Source organism: Strigops habroptila, chromosome 5, assembly GCF_004027225.2.
Source record: "Strigops habroptila isolate Jane chromosome 5, bStrHab1.2.pri, whole genome shotgun sequence".
Taxonomy (NCBI): Eukaryota; Metazoa; Chordata; class Aves; order Psittaciformes; family Psittacidae; genus Strigops; species Strigops habroptila.
In genome coordinates, this window is record NC_044281.2 from 75,176,682 (window position 1) to 75,191,385 (window position 14,704).

Consider the following 14,704-nt stretch of genomic DNA (forward strand, 5'->3'; position numbering starts at 1 on the left):
GCTTTTGATATACCCCTTAGTGATGCTGAGATAAACTTACTTCTTATTTATTCGTGAGCACATCCACATGTTAAGTCACAGGTAAGAAAACAGAAGCATCACAAACTCATACATCACAAATACACCATGAACATCTTCACCTCCCCAGAGGCTACTCAGCACCCCTGACATTTGCTATAAGGCATTTTCAGCATGGCATAAGACAGTTTTTGCTGCAAGAAATTGATCTTTGCATCTGTGGAACTGAACAGGCTCTTGAGTGAAGTTTTTTCTTTGCTTGAATACCCACTTTCAGATCTCTAATGTGAAAGGGAAAAAAAAGCACAAAATTCTGCCCCCCTCAATATACTGTTGTGACTCTACAGCAGTCCCACTACAGAAATGTTTCTGTGTGTTAGAACACAGCAAGGGATGAATGAGAACTAATACAGCAGAATTTATTCCTAAAAAAGTAAATACAAGTTTTCCCACATCAGTATCTAATGAGATTGGCAAATACCAGGCCTGAATCACAGTTACACAAAGCATCTGTAGTTCTTACCTGTTTATCCATGCTGCATCTCTTGAAAATCAGGCAGCTCTTGCACTAAGGGGACTCAAATTCATCATCCTTAAGACACATGTCTGGGTGGTGTTTCATGTAGGTGCTTAGGAAGCTGAGAGGAAAGAATTTCTTTGGGGAAGTTGGACACTGCTGTCATGGATGTTGTTTTATATGATGTTTTAGTCCATGGCTATTAATAAGAAACACTGTCTGCACATTTCAGTAGGGATTTATGTGATCTTGGTAAACCCAACAATTTATACAAACTCCTTCCTATCAAGATGAAGCTGTGACCTTAAATATTAACATACTCATATGAGAAAACCTTAAGATATAGAAAAGTCCAGTGAAAGGATGAAATTCTGAATGCACACACATGAAACTCCCCTGGATACCAGAGCAATGCACTAGAACACCGAAAGCAAAATTTGGTTCTTAATGTGTCCCTGAAGACTGTAATTATATTTCCCATTGTACTAGTAACATTAATTGAATGTTTAGCTGAAATCAAGTTCATTACAAGTTAAATACAGTGCCTAGCCTATTAGGATGGTGTTTATAATTATAGTCATAAAGCACTTGTAAAACACCTTCATTGCAGCAAATAGGTGGAAGTTGGGGTGTAGTGGCTGCTCAGTTCGTTCTCTGCATCTTTGCACGTGAGCAGCATTGTAGACTAAGGTCACAGACACCACTGAATTGTCTCGGATCTAGTGTTAACACTGCTGAACTTCAGAGGGACGCTGCCTGCAATGGTTAGCAGAAAGCGTAATATTGCACACACTGTTACACAAATTTTTTCAGTGCAGCTGGACCTTACTAAACAATCCTAGATCTAGAAACACACAATAAAGATGTACACTCTCATGCAAATACAAGAGCTTTTTGATCTGATGATAGAATTTTAACAATAAGACAGCCTTTGACAAGTCCTCTTCGATATATCATTTTTTATATTTGATTTCCTGGCTCTCTCAGAGCATCGTTACAGAAAACACACAATCTGCTCTCGGTGTTGTCCAAAGTCTTTCTGTCCGGACTACAACAGACACCCTACTCAGAGCTACACCAAGTTTGGCAGATGTTGAGTAATCACCAGCTGTGGCCTTGTACCTTAGGCACATATGGAGCCCCCTTAGAAAGTTCACAAGTGAACTAAGAATGCAGCAGCCCCTTGCTGAAGAGTTGTGTGTGTGCCCAGGGGCCTGCCAGCCCTTGGCAAAGACTGTTGGCATCCACACATCTAAAAGATTGAAGAGATCTCATAAGCAGTACATATGGTTGGTGTCACTTCTGCTCAGTTACACATATGAAATAGCATTCAAATGCAAGTATAACCACTTGGCCTTTCTCACTTTCATAATAAATTAGGTTTCTTCTTATAACCATTTTCATAAAACCAGTAACACCCAAGAAGAAAAATCAGTTTTACAGTATTTTATTTGACACGATTGGAGACACAAGAACACTCAAGATACAATCCAGACAAGTTGTGAACAGCTCCAAATCATCAGTGAAATCTGAATTTATCTTGCACAGAGGTGAACAAGACCACAATGGTTGGTTTTATAATATAGTTTAGGACTATTTCAAGCAGGTGAATACTGTGACGTTATGCCCAACAACTTTATACTATTCATCCGCTTAAGCCACTTCATATCATAAATATGCAGCTTATCTTGGCGATTAAATCTCTGCAATATATAATTAGCCTTCTCATAATAATGCATTAAAACTCCTGTATATAATATTGGTATATTCATACCAATGTAAACTGTCCTAACCATCACGGCACATTTATCATATTCTAGCACAATTAATCATTTCATCACAATTAGCTGCTAACTTTCAGCCTAGACTTAAGTAACTTGGACCCAAACTTGCAAGTTGCTGCTTAGAGCAAAACTTCTACCAAGACCTTCTGCTTTCCCTCAGGATTGCAGGCCTTGTCTTTCCAACACAACGTTGCACAATGTCATCTGAAACCCCTACCAATAAAATGCTCTGCAGGGAATCTCCTGCAAAAGTATCAGAATTCTATCCTAAAAATGACTCATTTCCTAGTAAATTTCATATTAATTTTATAGCCTAACATCCTTTATCAAAATGGGCATCCACATGCCGCTTACAACGTAAGGTTGTTTAACTGGGTTATAGACTACAGACCACAGCATAATATTCTACTTACAATTCTAGCTCCTTAGAGAAACAAGCTAATTTTCCATTCTTAAAGAGGGCAACAAGGACAACTGGGAGTTCGTTCCGTAGTTCAGTGCTCTGCAAAGATAAGCTTGATAGTGCTCTCATCAGAAGGAATGAGTAAGTGCAAAAATGTCCAAATCACATTTTACAGTTAGAGTAATTTTAGCAACAAACCCCTGCTTGGATCCAGATGGGATCTTACAAAAGGTGAATAAGAAAGGGCAGAGAACCACTACTGTGCAGGGAACCATGCTTCAGAAGAGCTGCTGAAATACCCTTAGCATTCCCTGCTGTCGTGTGTTATCGGCACTGTTCCCAGACTAAAGTCGAAAACGCGGCACTGCACCAGCTACTAAGAAGGAGAAAAATGACTGCTACAGCTGAACCCAGGACACCTGCAGACAGACTAGAAACAGCAAAAAATCATGGGCCACCTTGTCTTTCTTGCAGGTCATCTCTTCAGAGGGGAGAGGGGGAGGTTGCAGCCATTTATTAGACCAAATTCTGTGTTAAGGCTACCAGAAACGAATCTCTGCAGAACTGGACCAATTCAGTTTAACATAGGATGCAAAGACACCGAAGCCCACTTTTCTTGAAGAACTTTGTCTTTTGGTAGGTGGTAGTGGTAGACAGAGACTGGGTCTTACCTGCAGCTACAATAAATCAGTGTTGCCTGGCTTTGGAAGGTAGTTTTGTGTTTCTTTGGTTGTTGGGTTTTTTATACTATGGAAGATCCTTAAAACTCCAAAATCTAGTGAAGAAGCTGTATATCCAGATCAAACTATCTGATTTTTAACTTGGTTTTACAGGAGGATTCATCCATTATTATGATAAACTGCTGGAGGTGGAATGGTCACCGTCTGAAACAAAGAAACGAAAATCCCAGCAACATACTAGTGCATCTGTGTAATAGGCTTAACTGCTATGACTTGCATTGCGGAAGAATGTTGTATTCTCTGACACACCAACATTTCTTTCCTATTATTATAAGATCAGCCTTTTACATTTCATATCTTACCATCTTCAAAAGGCTATAATTACAGAAGCTGATTGAGAAATTATGTTATTTAAAATTAACAGCTGAATGAAATCAACAGAGGCAAAGAGCATTTTTATACAAGAAAATAGCACTGTAGAAAGAAAGAGTCTGTACAATATTTAAATATTGTATATACATAAAATTATATTGTTCATAACTCATCTTAAAGTTTCTCTTGTTTGTAAACCATGGAAAGCAACACACACCAAAAAAAAACCCCCAGTATATAGCTTTTAAAGCATTTAGCAAGCAGCAGGAAACTGAATGCTAGCAAGCACACTTTGTAATTATAGAAATATCCAGCTAGATACTGTGACTAGCATTCTCCATAGTCCTTATGGGTTTTTTCCTTTATTTTGTTGTTTTTTTAGAGTTGAATGCAGAGTAAGATTCTGCATTCTGCAGAATTCTGCAGGAGACACACAAAACTCAATGGCAAAAGACAGTAGATCAGTTCTGCAGCTCTTCACTGTGGCAAAACTCCAGGCTAAACACAGAAAGCTTAAGTGCAGGACTGGAATGTAAACCAGTGAAATAATTGATAAAGCTTTCATTTTCCAAAAGTGACAGTGATGGATTTAACTCATGCTCAACTTATCAGAAAGGAAGGTTTAGCTTAACAATTAACATTGAAAAGCTTCAAAAATGTAATGAATTCCAGCAGGTAATCAGGCAGCTCTGCATAAATGCTCTGAAAGTGTCAGCGTTTTAGGGTGATTCTATAGGATAGTATCAGTCTGCTAATCTGGAGTGGGATTTGGATTTGAATCTAAAGTTGTCAGTTGATGGCAGATACAGACTGTAGGTCTCAGAAATTATGCACCTGTACCATTTTGCAACATAAAAACTGTTCCAGTTGCAGAAGAAATTTTCCAGTTGAAAGTGCTTAAGAAAACATTTCCAGAAAGTTATTATTTGGAAAACAAGATGCTACTGTGACCAGCGTATTTTATCTGTGTTAGAGTTGTGTACTCAGAGCCATGTAAGGAATGACTTATTTAATGCTATTTGTAGTTTCATTCTCCTGGCTTCTGCCTTCCACTTTATTGGCCATTCAACTCAACCCAGAAATGTATTTTACACAGTTAAAATGTTTGCTACTCAAACCATATCACAGAACTTTTGATCTGGATGTTTTCTCTCTTTTAAGTTGTGTAAATCTTCCTGGACAGCCACCACCTAACTGTACTTCCAAATCTTAACACAGGGATGAAGAAGAAAAGAAATATAATCACTTGGAGAAGTGCTTATAAACCAGATGGGTCACAGGGACCTTAACAGGCTGAAGAAATGTGCAGACAGGAATGTCTTCAATGACAGGAAGTGCAAAGTCCTGATCCTGGGGAGGAATAACCCCAGTACACGCTGCAGGCCAACTGGCAGGGAGGCAGCTTGGAAAAAGACCTCAAGGTCTCGGCAGACACAAAGTCGACTGTGAGCCAGCAATGTGCCCTTGCAACAAAGAATGCCCATAGCCTCCTGGTCTGCATTAGAGAGAGCATTGCCAGTAGGTCAAGGAAAGTGATTATTCCCCTTTATTCAGCCCTGGTGAGACCACACCTGGAGTGCCAGATCCAGTTCTGTGCTTCTTGGTGCAAGAGAGACATGGACATACTGGACTGAGACCAGCAAAGGGTCATGAAGATGCTTTAAAGGGATTGGAATACCTGTGATGTGAAGAGAGGCTGAGAGAGCTGAGACTGTTCAGACTTGAGAAAGCTCAGGAGATGCTAGGAATGCATATAAATGCCTGAAAGAAGACAGTAAACAGGATAGAGCCAGACTTCTCAGAGGTATCCAGTGAAGGAACAAGAGGCAGTGGGCACAAATCGAAACTCTAGAAATTCTGTTTAAACATCAGAAAAAACTCTTTTGCAATGAGGGTTGTCAAATACCAGAACAGGCTGCCCAGAATTCAGGCATCTCTATCTGTGGAGATACTCAGAACTGGACAAAGCATCCTGCCCTAGCTGACACTGCTTAGATTTAAGAGGTTGGACCAGTCAAAGGATGTCCTCTCCAACCCCAGCAATTTCGTGATTCTATGACTGCAGATGGAGACTAATAAAAGTAAGTTTAGAAGACCAAAAAGGGAAATAGCTTTGTTCTTAATTTTCCAAAGTATATTGAGGGTAATGCTAGCTATTTAATCCAACAGCTTCTTCCGAGAGCTTTGACAATAAAGGCCTTGTTTTCAAACTGGAGCAATCACTATTAGGCTCCTAATATATATTTGTATTTCCTAAATCTAATTTCAAGGATTTCTGAGAATCTTCTTTTCTGTAGGAAATCAGAATTTAAGAATTTCAGTTCTCATTTCTTTAAGTCATTGATTTTCAGCACTTAAAATATTGAAAGCATAGGGCAAAATAAAGAACACGACAGACTACTAATTTGTGCCCATTGCCAGAGGATGGTGCTGTTTACAGAGGTACCCCACACAGATACATCCCCTACAACAATCAGGGTGAGCTTTTCCCGGGAGGAAGAAGAAGAAGAAGGCAAAGAGATTATGAGTTTATATCTTTTTAACTAATCTTCAGGACCCAACAATAATCAGTATTTACTTAATAAAGGTAGGTCTTTTAAGCATGCTTGAGTAACTTGGGAACTTTTACTACCTCTGGAACTTTCGCTCCCAAAACTTTTTAAGGGTCTTTCAAAATCCAGCCTTTGGTCATTAAAGGGCACAAACATGACATACCCCACCTTAGTAGCTGTTCTCATATAGCCTGCTGAAATTCAAGTTGATGACATGATATATGAAAGTCAAAAAATTGGAATAGTGGAAGATCAGTCTCACAAACAGGCTGTGGTGGGGAAAATAGGCGGTTAGTAGTTTAAGAAATCTATACCAACTTTGACACTTTTAGAGGTGGCAACATCAATGGCCATGGCTTTGATTTCAGTGTCCCCAAACTGCATAAGCGTTTTGATCTCCCTCCGGTTTGGCACTGAAGCATCAGTTCCCGTGAGATCCAAGCGAAGGGTGCCACACTTTTTCACTCCAGATTCGGTGATGAAGCTAACATTATCTTGTTCTGAGCTATAGATATTGATCACTATTACTAACTGAGAAGGTTTGGCAGGCGTGTAACTGCGTGTCACAGTTTCTCCAAGGGCTACAGATTGGTCGGCTGAGATAAATTTGTCAAAGACATCGGTGCACCAGCGTGTGCCATCTTTGACTAGAAGCTTCTCTGGTGGATGCTTCCCTTCCACAAAGCGGTTGAGCACACCCACACCGTAGGTGAGAGGTGAACGCCGCACTTTGATGACAGCAGGGTCTAGACCAAAGAGAACAGCTCCTTTGAGGATAGTGAGCCCCACATCCTGAGGAATGATGACTCGACATCTCGAACCAAAAGCGCTCTGGACAGCTTGTTGGAGTAAGGGGGATTCAGCAAAGCCACCCACCAGGAACAGAAACTTGACATTGGTCACTTCTGGCTTTTCAAACACATCACCTAAAGAGAAACAGAGCCCATTCATTAGAGAAAAATCCAGGCAAAGCAGGTGAAACTCCTAATGGTTGAGTGCACTGAATATCCTACGCACGCATGTCTGAGTCTGACACATCTATGCCCACACTGCCACTCACTCTCAGCATGCACTAGTTCCACTACTGTAATCTATTTCACTGGGAGTGGAAACTTACTTCAAAGCACACAATAGTTCTGAAATGGCATTTAAAACAGAATTTTTATTTAGCTCCTACTAGTAAAGGGAGATGTGGATTTCTTGCTAAGAAATCCTACCAGTCACATCATGGGTAGTAGGGAAACAGAGATCATCTTGCCACTTCAAGGATCAGTGAGATATTCCCAAACCTAACCAATCCACATATCCTTTACTGCATTCCAGATAAGTCACCCCATTTTAAATTTCCTTACTATTTCCGACCTTAACATCTTAACCACAAGAAATACCATCTGCAAAATAATACCTCCTTATGTTTATACAGATGTTCCTTCTTAGCTTAAGCCCACATCCCCGACCTTCAAGAAACACTTTGGCTGTAGGCTCACCCGTAGTTCAAATAACTAAGGCAGCAAGACTGAGTTATCTGTCACAACTACTGTATTCCTAGGTCTCTCTCTCCCTGCTCACGTATAAGCTGTTCTGCACTACCTGTCTTACTAAGTTGTGACCTCATAAATTTACCTATTAATTCCCCACATACAGTAAGCAAAGCATGATTCAATTATGATTTAATTAGTGCTCTTTAAAGTGTAGAACAGCAATACTTTGCTCAGTACATGTATTATACGTTATTATTACATGTATTACTTGATACAAATCTAATCTTCCACCAAGAAAACTTTAAATAATAAATTTCCCAATAAGTCTATGCCATCTTCCATTACTGGATAAATAAATTCAGGGCTGCCTAAGCCATGCCTGCAAGTACTTTTACCATGATGGCTCATTTACTATCTGTGTTTAGAAATGTCAGTGATTTGGATGGTCATGAACAAATGTGACCTTCCACTGAGGAGAAATGAACTAGAGGTCTTAATAGCAGGAAACTAGTTATATCTCTGGCATGATTTAGTTGTTGCCTGAAACAGTAAAAAGAAAAGCAGGATTTGTATCAGTCGGTGCATATCAATCTTCTGAATCCTTACAGCCCTGAAAGTACAGAATAATTGAAGCTTAGGCAGTAACAAGACTGAATCGCAGTCAATAACTAGCACTAGAACTAGGTAGGAATACATGTTAAGGTGACGTCCCTTACTTCCATTATTCTCCTAACTACTTTGTAGAGAAGTACAAGTTTCAGAACTAAAATTCCTTGACCACATTTGGTGCATACTAGGAGGGTTATTTAACTTTAATTCCAGTTACTGGTTTGAAATAGATCAGCAAAGCTTCAGTTTCACCTCAGCCAGAAAATGGGATTACACCCAGATACGTACTAAGGTGCTGAACAATCTGGTCAATTGTAGGTTTGAAAAGAGCATTCATTGCATCTGGGCTCATCCTCAGCATTCCCTGGGAGGACCACTTCACAAAGTCCACACTGGAAAAGAACAGTTAGAAAGGACATTAAAACACCACAGCTAAGCTGTAAGAAACAGCCAGGTACTCACAAGACACACTAAATAAATACATGAATGAGTTTACAGAATTTGCACTCATTTTGCTTGGAAGAAAGTGCCTCACCTCACCCTAGCCTCATGCCAACTGCAGCAATGTAAAATTTCAAGGGAGAATTATTATTTGTGCTTGTCTAATTGTTGTTTTCTTTGCCTGATTGCCTTCTGTAACATTACCAATGCTCAGCTGCTTCCTGAAACAGCTGGCAGTCAATCCAGTGCTCGCTCATCTGAAACAGCACTGATTCATCCCCAGAAGGGCAACATTTAGATTATAGCAGAAGCAGGCCAAAGCCATTGGAAACACATGATGAAAACAAGCAAGCATGGGAAGCCTCAGGAGGCAGAAAGGAGCACAGCATTTTTAATGAGGCATAACATTTGTGAAGAGAATACAAGCATTATGTTATTCCATCGCTGATACACATCCATAAAGCTCAGTAATCTCCTTTTCACTCATGCACATTATATGTCACGTTCATACTCTTTCTATCCCATTATCCAATGAATTTCATTTTATTTGAAGGGAATATTTAGCGTTTCCTCTAAGATTTACCATTAAGACTATCAAAAAGAAGGAGATGGTCTTGTGAGGGGGGTATTTCCTGAAATGTTTAATGTTTCAGAACCTCAGTCTCACTTAGGAAGTGACTCTGAGCTGGATTACAAGTACTTTAGGCTTGTACCTTAAAGTACATTTACGAGTAACTTTAGGAAGAGATGCAGGATTTTGAAGCCTGCATGGTACATTCAACACTCACTGGATTAAAAAAGGCAGAAAGAACTCAAGGTACAGGTACTAAACATCATGTATTCTGCTCTCAGGCCCCAAGGATTCTGTCCCACATCCACAGCCTCTCTTGTTCATTCTATTTTATGCCATTTATCTCTAGGTCTCCAGTAGTACATAAATTCAAAAGATGCAAAATACCCACTTCTACTTTCTCCTCACTTCCCTTTCTATAGCAGTCCATGATCTTATCATTTAGGGTGACTTCCTGGTACTGAAAATCATGAGTTGAAATCTCTGGAGGGGATTATGTCTCCCCACCTACTGAACAAATTAACTAGCTGGTAAAATACTAGAAGCAAAGAAAGCCTTACATCACCTCAAAAGAAGAATGCTTTCCCCTTGCAGGGCTCTGTGCCGTAGTGCATGTTTTCACCAGTGATCTGGTATGGCTAGTGACTTTCCTCAAGCCATTAAAATATTTATGCACCTCACTGAAAATCTTGGATTTGTTCCAGAGCCCAGGCCTCTAAAAATTCACATTCTAGGTAACTAACGTCCAGACATCAATTCTGTATTTGATCTGATGTTCCTAATGAACACATAAGGGATTCAAAATACATGGCCAAATTCAGGAAAATGATGGCCTAATGAAAGTCACAGAAAGCAATAGCAGAAGAGTGCAAATCTGCACAGAAAAGCTTTGGCACGAGACTGATCAGACCTTTTCATTCTGGAAACTGCATTTCAGGCAATCCCATTTTCTCATGCTTATATTACACTTTTACATTATTATTCTTCAGTCTACATAAAATTAGGATATTTTAATTATTTATCTTTGCTACCAGTAGTTAATTCTGTATCTATTTGGGTTCAATCGTCTACTCACTTGCTTTTCCTCAAGGCATGTTCTACGCTGTGACCTCGAAACTTCTTGTAATAGTCAATGAAGGAGAAAGGCAGAGTGATGTTTAGTGGATTGGTCCTGTCTGGAGCTGCTGCCCGTTTACGAGACTCAAATGCTATCATCAGATCTACCCAGGCAGCAGGACGCTTGATTTTAAATTGCTCAATAAAATCTTCTCCAAATATTTTACACAGGAGCTTTTCAAATTCATAGTCCACACCTAGAGAACCATATGGGCCACCTGTATTGCAAATAAAACACAGCTTTAATATTCTAAAAATATTATGCTTTTTAGATTTCAAGTTGACCCAATACACATCAGATTGACACTACTAGGACTCTCATGGGAGAAAGTCTACAGAAAGAGGTATCTTTCCTAAGTGTAACAGTTTAATACAGAATACAATCTTACCTTTGCCTCACTTTTACTCCTATACCATCAGAGCCACTGCAACACTACCACTAAAAAACAGAAACAGTTTTATTAGAAGCAGAGGAAACTGCCTCCTTATCCACACATGAAAAGGTGTGGGTTGGACTCATATTTAGGAGTAGACAGGCTTGATGTACACTGTCCCATTATTAGGTTGTTTCCTGAGGTAGCCTTACAGCCACCAAGAGTGAGAAGGCTCAGTGATGAACCATACACATGAAGATTAACTTGGTACAGAGACACAGCAACAAATAATAAGCTGACTCATGTGCTTAATAGCTTAGCCGGAGGACAAAGACAGGGGGAATCTGGAGTTCAGGAAAGGAATACCATTCAAGGAATCACACTTTATATCTTTGTTGGGGACCAATCATTGTGCATTTCTCTCAGGGGATGGTAGACCCTCCTTGTTACACTGCCTGTGACATTACCGGAATATATAAGATTCTCCTTAAATCTAGGGAAACTTCTGTTCTTCCAATAGTCACTTTACAAGGATCTTCTTGTGACACTCAGCTATTCATATCTCCAAGGTATGTCTCTGAATACCTGGACAGAGCATCAGTACACAGGTGACCTCTCAAAGAACAGGAAGATGATGACTTTTCTAGCAGAAGTCAAACCAGGACCAAAGCAGGAGGTCATGGCCTGAATGGGAGTGAATAACACATGGCAGTTTCTTACTCTTCCAGTGTCAGGTTTACCATGCAAAAGCATCAGAAGCATGGAGTGATTTACCGTATCTGCTGACCAGCAGCTACGTTATACTAATTTTGAATGTTGTCTTATTTCAGGAAGAAGTGTTAGTGAAATGCAGTGAATAATAAAGGCATACATTTCCTTCACTGGCAAGTCAAAATATGACACACATAAAGCAAACAGTGGAAGTGACATTACCTGTTGCCTTGTATAACTCCTTAAGATGTCCTTCAGGGAGCCTGATCTGATGGACAGTTATATCCACTGTGCCTCCTCCACTGTCAACAACGATGTAACGGTCACCTAGTTTGCCAAAGGAGTAGGGAATTAGTATTTAAATTAGGTTTATCACAACAACATATTGCAATGAAAGCTTCTCAGGGGTGTTATCACCATGAGAGATAATGACTTACAGAAAGTCATGAATGCCTACACAGAAGACTTGATCCTAATTATAATGCAATGACTGATAACAAATATGAAATTCAGATTTCAAAAACTATTGATTTAGCTTTTGAGCTAAATTAGTAGATTAGTGGAATTTCTCATGCTGCTGATACACATTCTAGCAGGCTACCAAATTTATACTATGGCATATTTACAGACCCTGTTGTGAGGAAAATATCTTGGTTGCATTTTAAAACCTGGATTGCTTTTTACCATGTCCTTAATAAATCATATTTTGCTAGAGCATACAGAATTGCAGTTCAGCCTTAGTAACTGAGAGCAGCACATGAACTTGCATTTTATTTTCATTTTCCTATTTATAATCACTGTGAGAACAATGCAGTGCACAGGACATTTGTGGCAAACACAACATTTGCCTGCAATATAAAATCAGTGAGAGCAAAATTTATTCAAGAAAGGACACTACCTTCCTCCAGTTCAGACCAGATCTCTCCTATGACGTTTTCCACCATAAAGGTCCGGCTCTGTCGATTACGACGGATGTGTTCCTTCGCTAGTCATGGATAGAGAAAAAATTACGGAGTGTAAGGAAGCACAAAGAAGTTGATATCAAGTGCAAGCAGGCTGACATCCGTATTTATCATTTCTTAACAAAACAAATGAACAAAGATTATCACATTAGAATCAGGAACATGATAACTGTTCCTAGAAAGATAAGAAAATGTTTCCAGCCACGCTGATCGTCCTTGATACTAACTGGATTAAGACCAATAGCCTAACAGGAAAGCTCTAAGCAGGTTGGATGTATTTCTTTAGTATATTTTGGTTTCAAAGCACTGTCTGGAAGCGGGCTGGCAGCCAGCTATGCTCAGTGCAGCATCTGCCGCCAGGCGGCAGCCCCAGCCCGCTGCCAGGCACCCCCATTGCCAAAAGCTGCTGATTTGGGGTGCTCAGGCAAGGGGACACCTCCCGAGCCTTTCAGGATGTCAGTCTGTCTCAAAACAAGCAGCAAAAGCACTGCTTCTCAGATTTATAACTCCTTAAGGCCACAGTGATCACCCTCGTACTATTTTAAACATACATCAATTACAAAGAATCTAGCAATACTATTATAACCATCAGCTAACTTACAGGGCTGAATTCCTACTTAGACATTTAAAGGATGCAGAACAGTCTGTGAAGAGAGGGAGTAGTCAGAACCTTTGCTATTGTGCCTTTAAGTCAACCTCTACAACTGAATGATCAAAAAAAATCACTCCCTGTGTAACCTTCACTCACCTTCAAAGGCGCTTCTACAAAACAGTACAGAAGAGGAGGCATCCGGTCATGCATGAAAATATCATTCTTTCTGAAAATATCAGCATGCAAATCGCTGAATGGATTTTGCTTCTTGTTTCTATAGTGCCTATCATCAGTGAAACACCAGCAGCTCCACTTGCACCCCCTCCCTCCCCATAAAGACCCTGTGATGCAGACAGGCTGCATTAGCCTTGCTGCACTGACTGAGCAGCACACAGCAGGAGCTTAAACGATGAAGCATTCAGTGACAGAACAAGCACCAGGTCCTAGCGAGGGCCTGACCCAGAGCCTGCAGAAGTCAATGGGAGCCCTTTCATTCACTCCTGTGGGTTAGAGGTGAACACAAGAGCCAGTCTTTAACTATGACTGAAGCTTATCCTGGCTCCTACGGACAGTAACATTTTTGTTTTGACTTCACAGCAATAATATGGTCCTTGGAGCGCTTCTCTCTGTTTATATTTCAAGGGTTTTTCTCCTTAATCTGTTCTCAGCTTGTCTTGGGTGCCTGCCATGCCTTTATGAAATTTTAATTCTAACCCCAAATTAATTCACTCCAAACTTTGTTTGCATTAATTTTGACGTGAAACCTTTCTCATCCCCAACAGATTTTACCAAGAAGAATTCTACCCCCTACCCAAGAAAAAGCCTGTTAGCAGAATTCCGTGATCTGCCAAATTCTGCCGAGCTTCAAAATCTTAACCAGAGAAACTCTTTTATTATTTTCCCACAGGCAAATCCCTGTGTGGCCTGAAAGTGAGTTCATGTAAAATCACATGGAATGGGAATGGTTCAGGACATGAACAAGGGGGACAGAAGCCAAGGAGCCCCTGAAGGGACTGTGCTTGTGCTCTGCTGAACACATCTGATGAGTGCTGGCTGGGAGAAGCATGGATTTGAGAGAATGATGTAGTGACTCTGCCTAACTAAAAAAAAATACCCTCTGGTAAGTACAGGAATAGCTTTACCAGCCTAATCTTCCATTTGCCCATACTGTTTTAACCTACTAAACGCGATAAAATACAAATTCTCCTGAAAAATTCCTTCTGGGATAGATTGGCACACTACCACCCATACCAGTGCAACTGCTATAATTCACACAGATGGAAAATCTGTGCATTATGCAGCAATCACATCTTACAGCTGCTTCGTTTGCCTGCCTTTCTTTCTTTCCTATTTTCCTCCAATCTCAGGCAGGATACGACGCTCAAAAATCTTTGATTACTAAGGATCTTTTGGCAAGTGACCTACACTGTGGTCCCTCATTGTAAGTCAGTCTTCAAACATTGACATTAGCAACAGATTCCAGGTCAATAAACCAGAAGTGCTGTATCTAGTTGCTCTTCT

General features: G+C 40.1%; 1 protein-coding gene across 1 annotated transcript in view; it reads right to left on the reverse strand.

Moving 5' to 3' along the window:
* Nucleotides 1–1,966: 1,966 nt before the first annotated feature.
* HSPA12A (heat shock protein family A (Hsp70) member 12A) overlaps nucleotides 1,967–14,704 on the reverse strand; it is a 62,712-nt gene continuing 49,974 nt past the window's right edge. The window contains exons 8-12 of the mRNA XM_030487940.1: nucleotides 12,528–12,614; nucleotides 11,852–11,956; nucleotides 10,504–10,762; nucleotides 8,705–8,808; nucleotides 1,967–7,252 (exon numbers count right to left, since the gene is read on the reverse strand). Of these exons, the coding sequence (XP_030343800.1) occupies nucleotides 6,618–7,252; nucleotides 8,705–8,808; nucleotides 10,504–10,762; nucleotides 11,852–11,956; nucleotides 12,528–12,614 (1,190 nt within the window). The 3' untranslated portion in view covers nucleotides 1,967–6,617. The remainder of the gene's footprint in view (nucleotides 7,253–8,704; nucleotides 8,809–10,503; nucleotides 10,763–11,851; nucleotides 11,957–12,527; nucleotides 12,615–14,704) is intronic.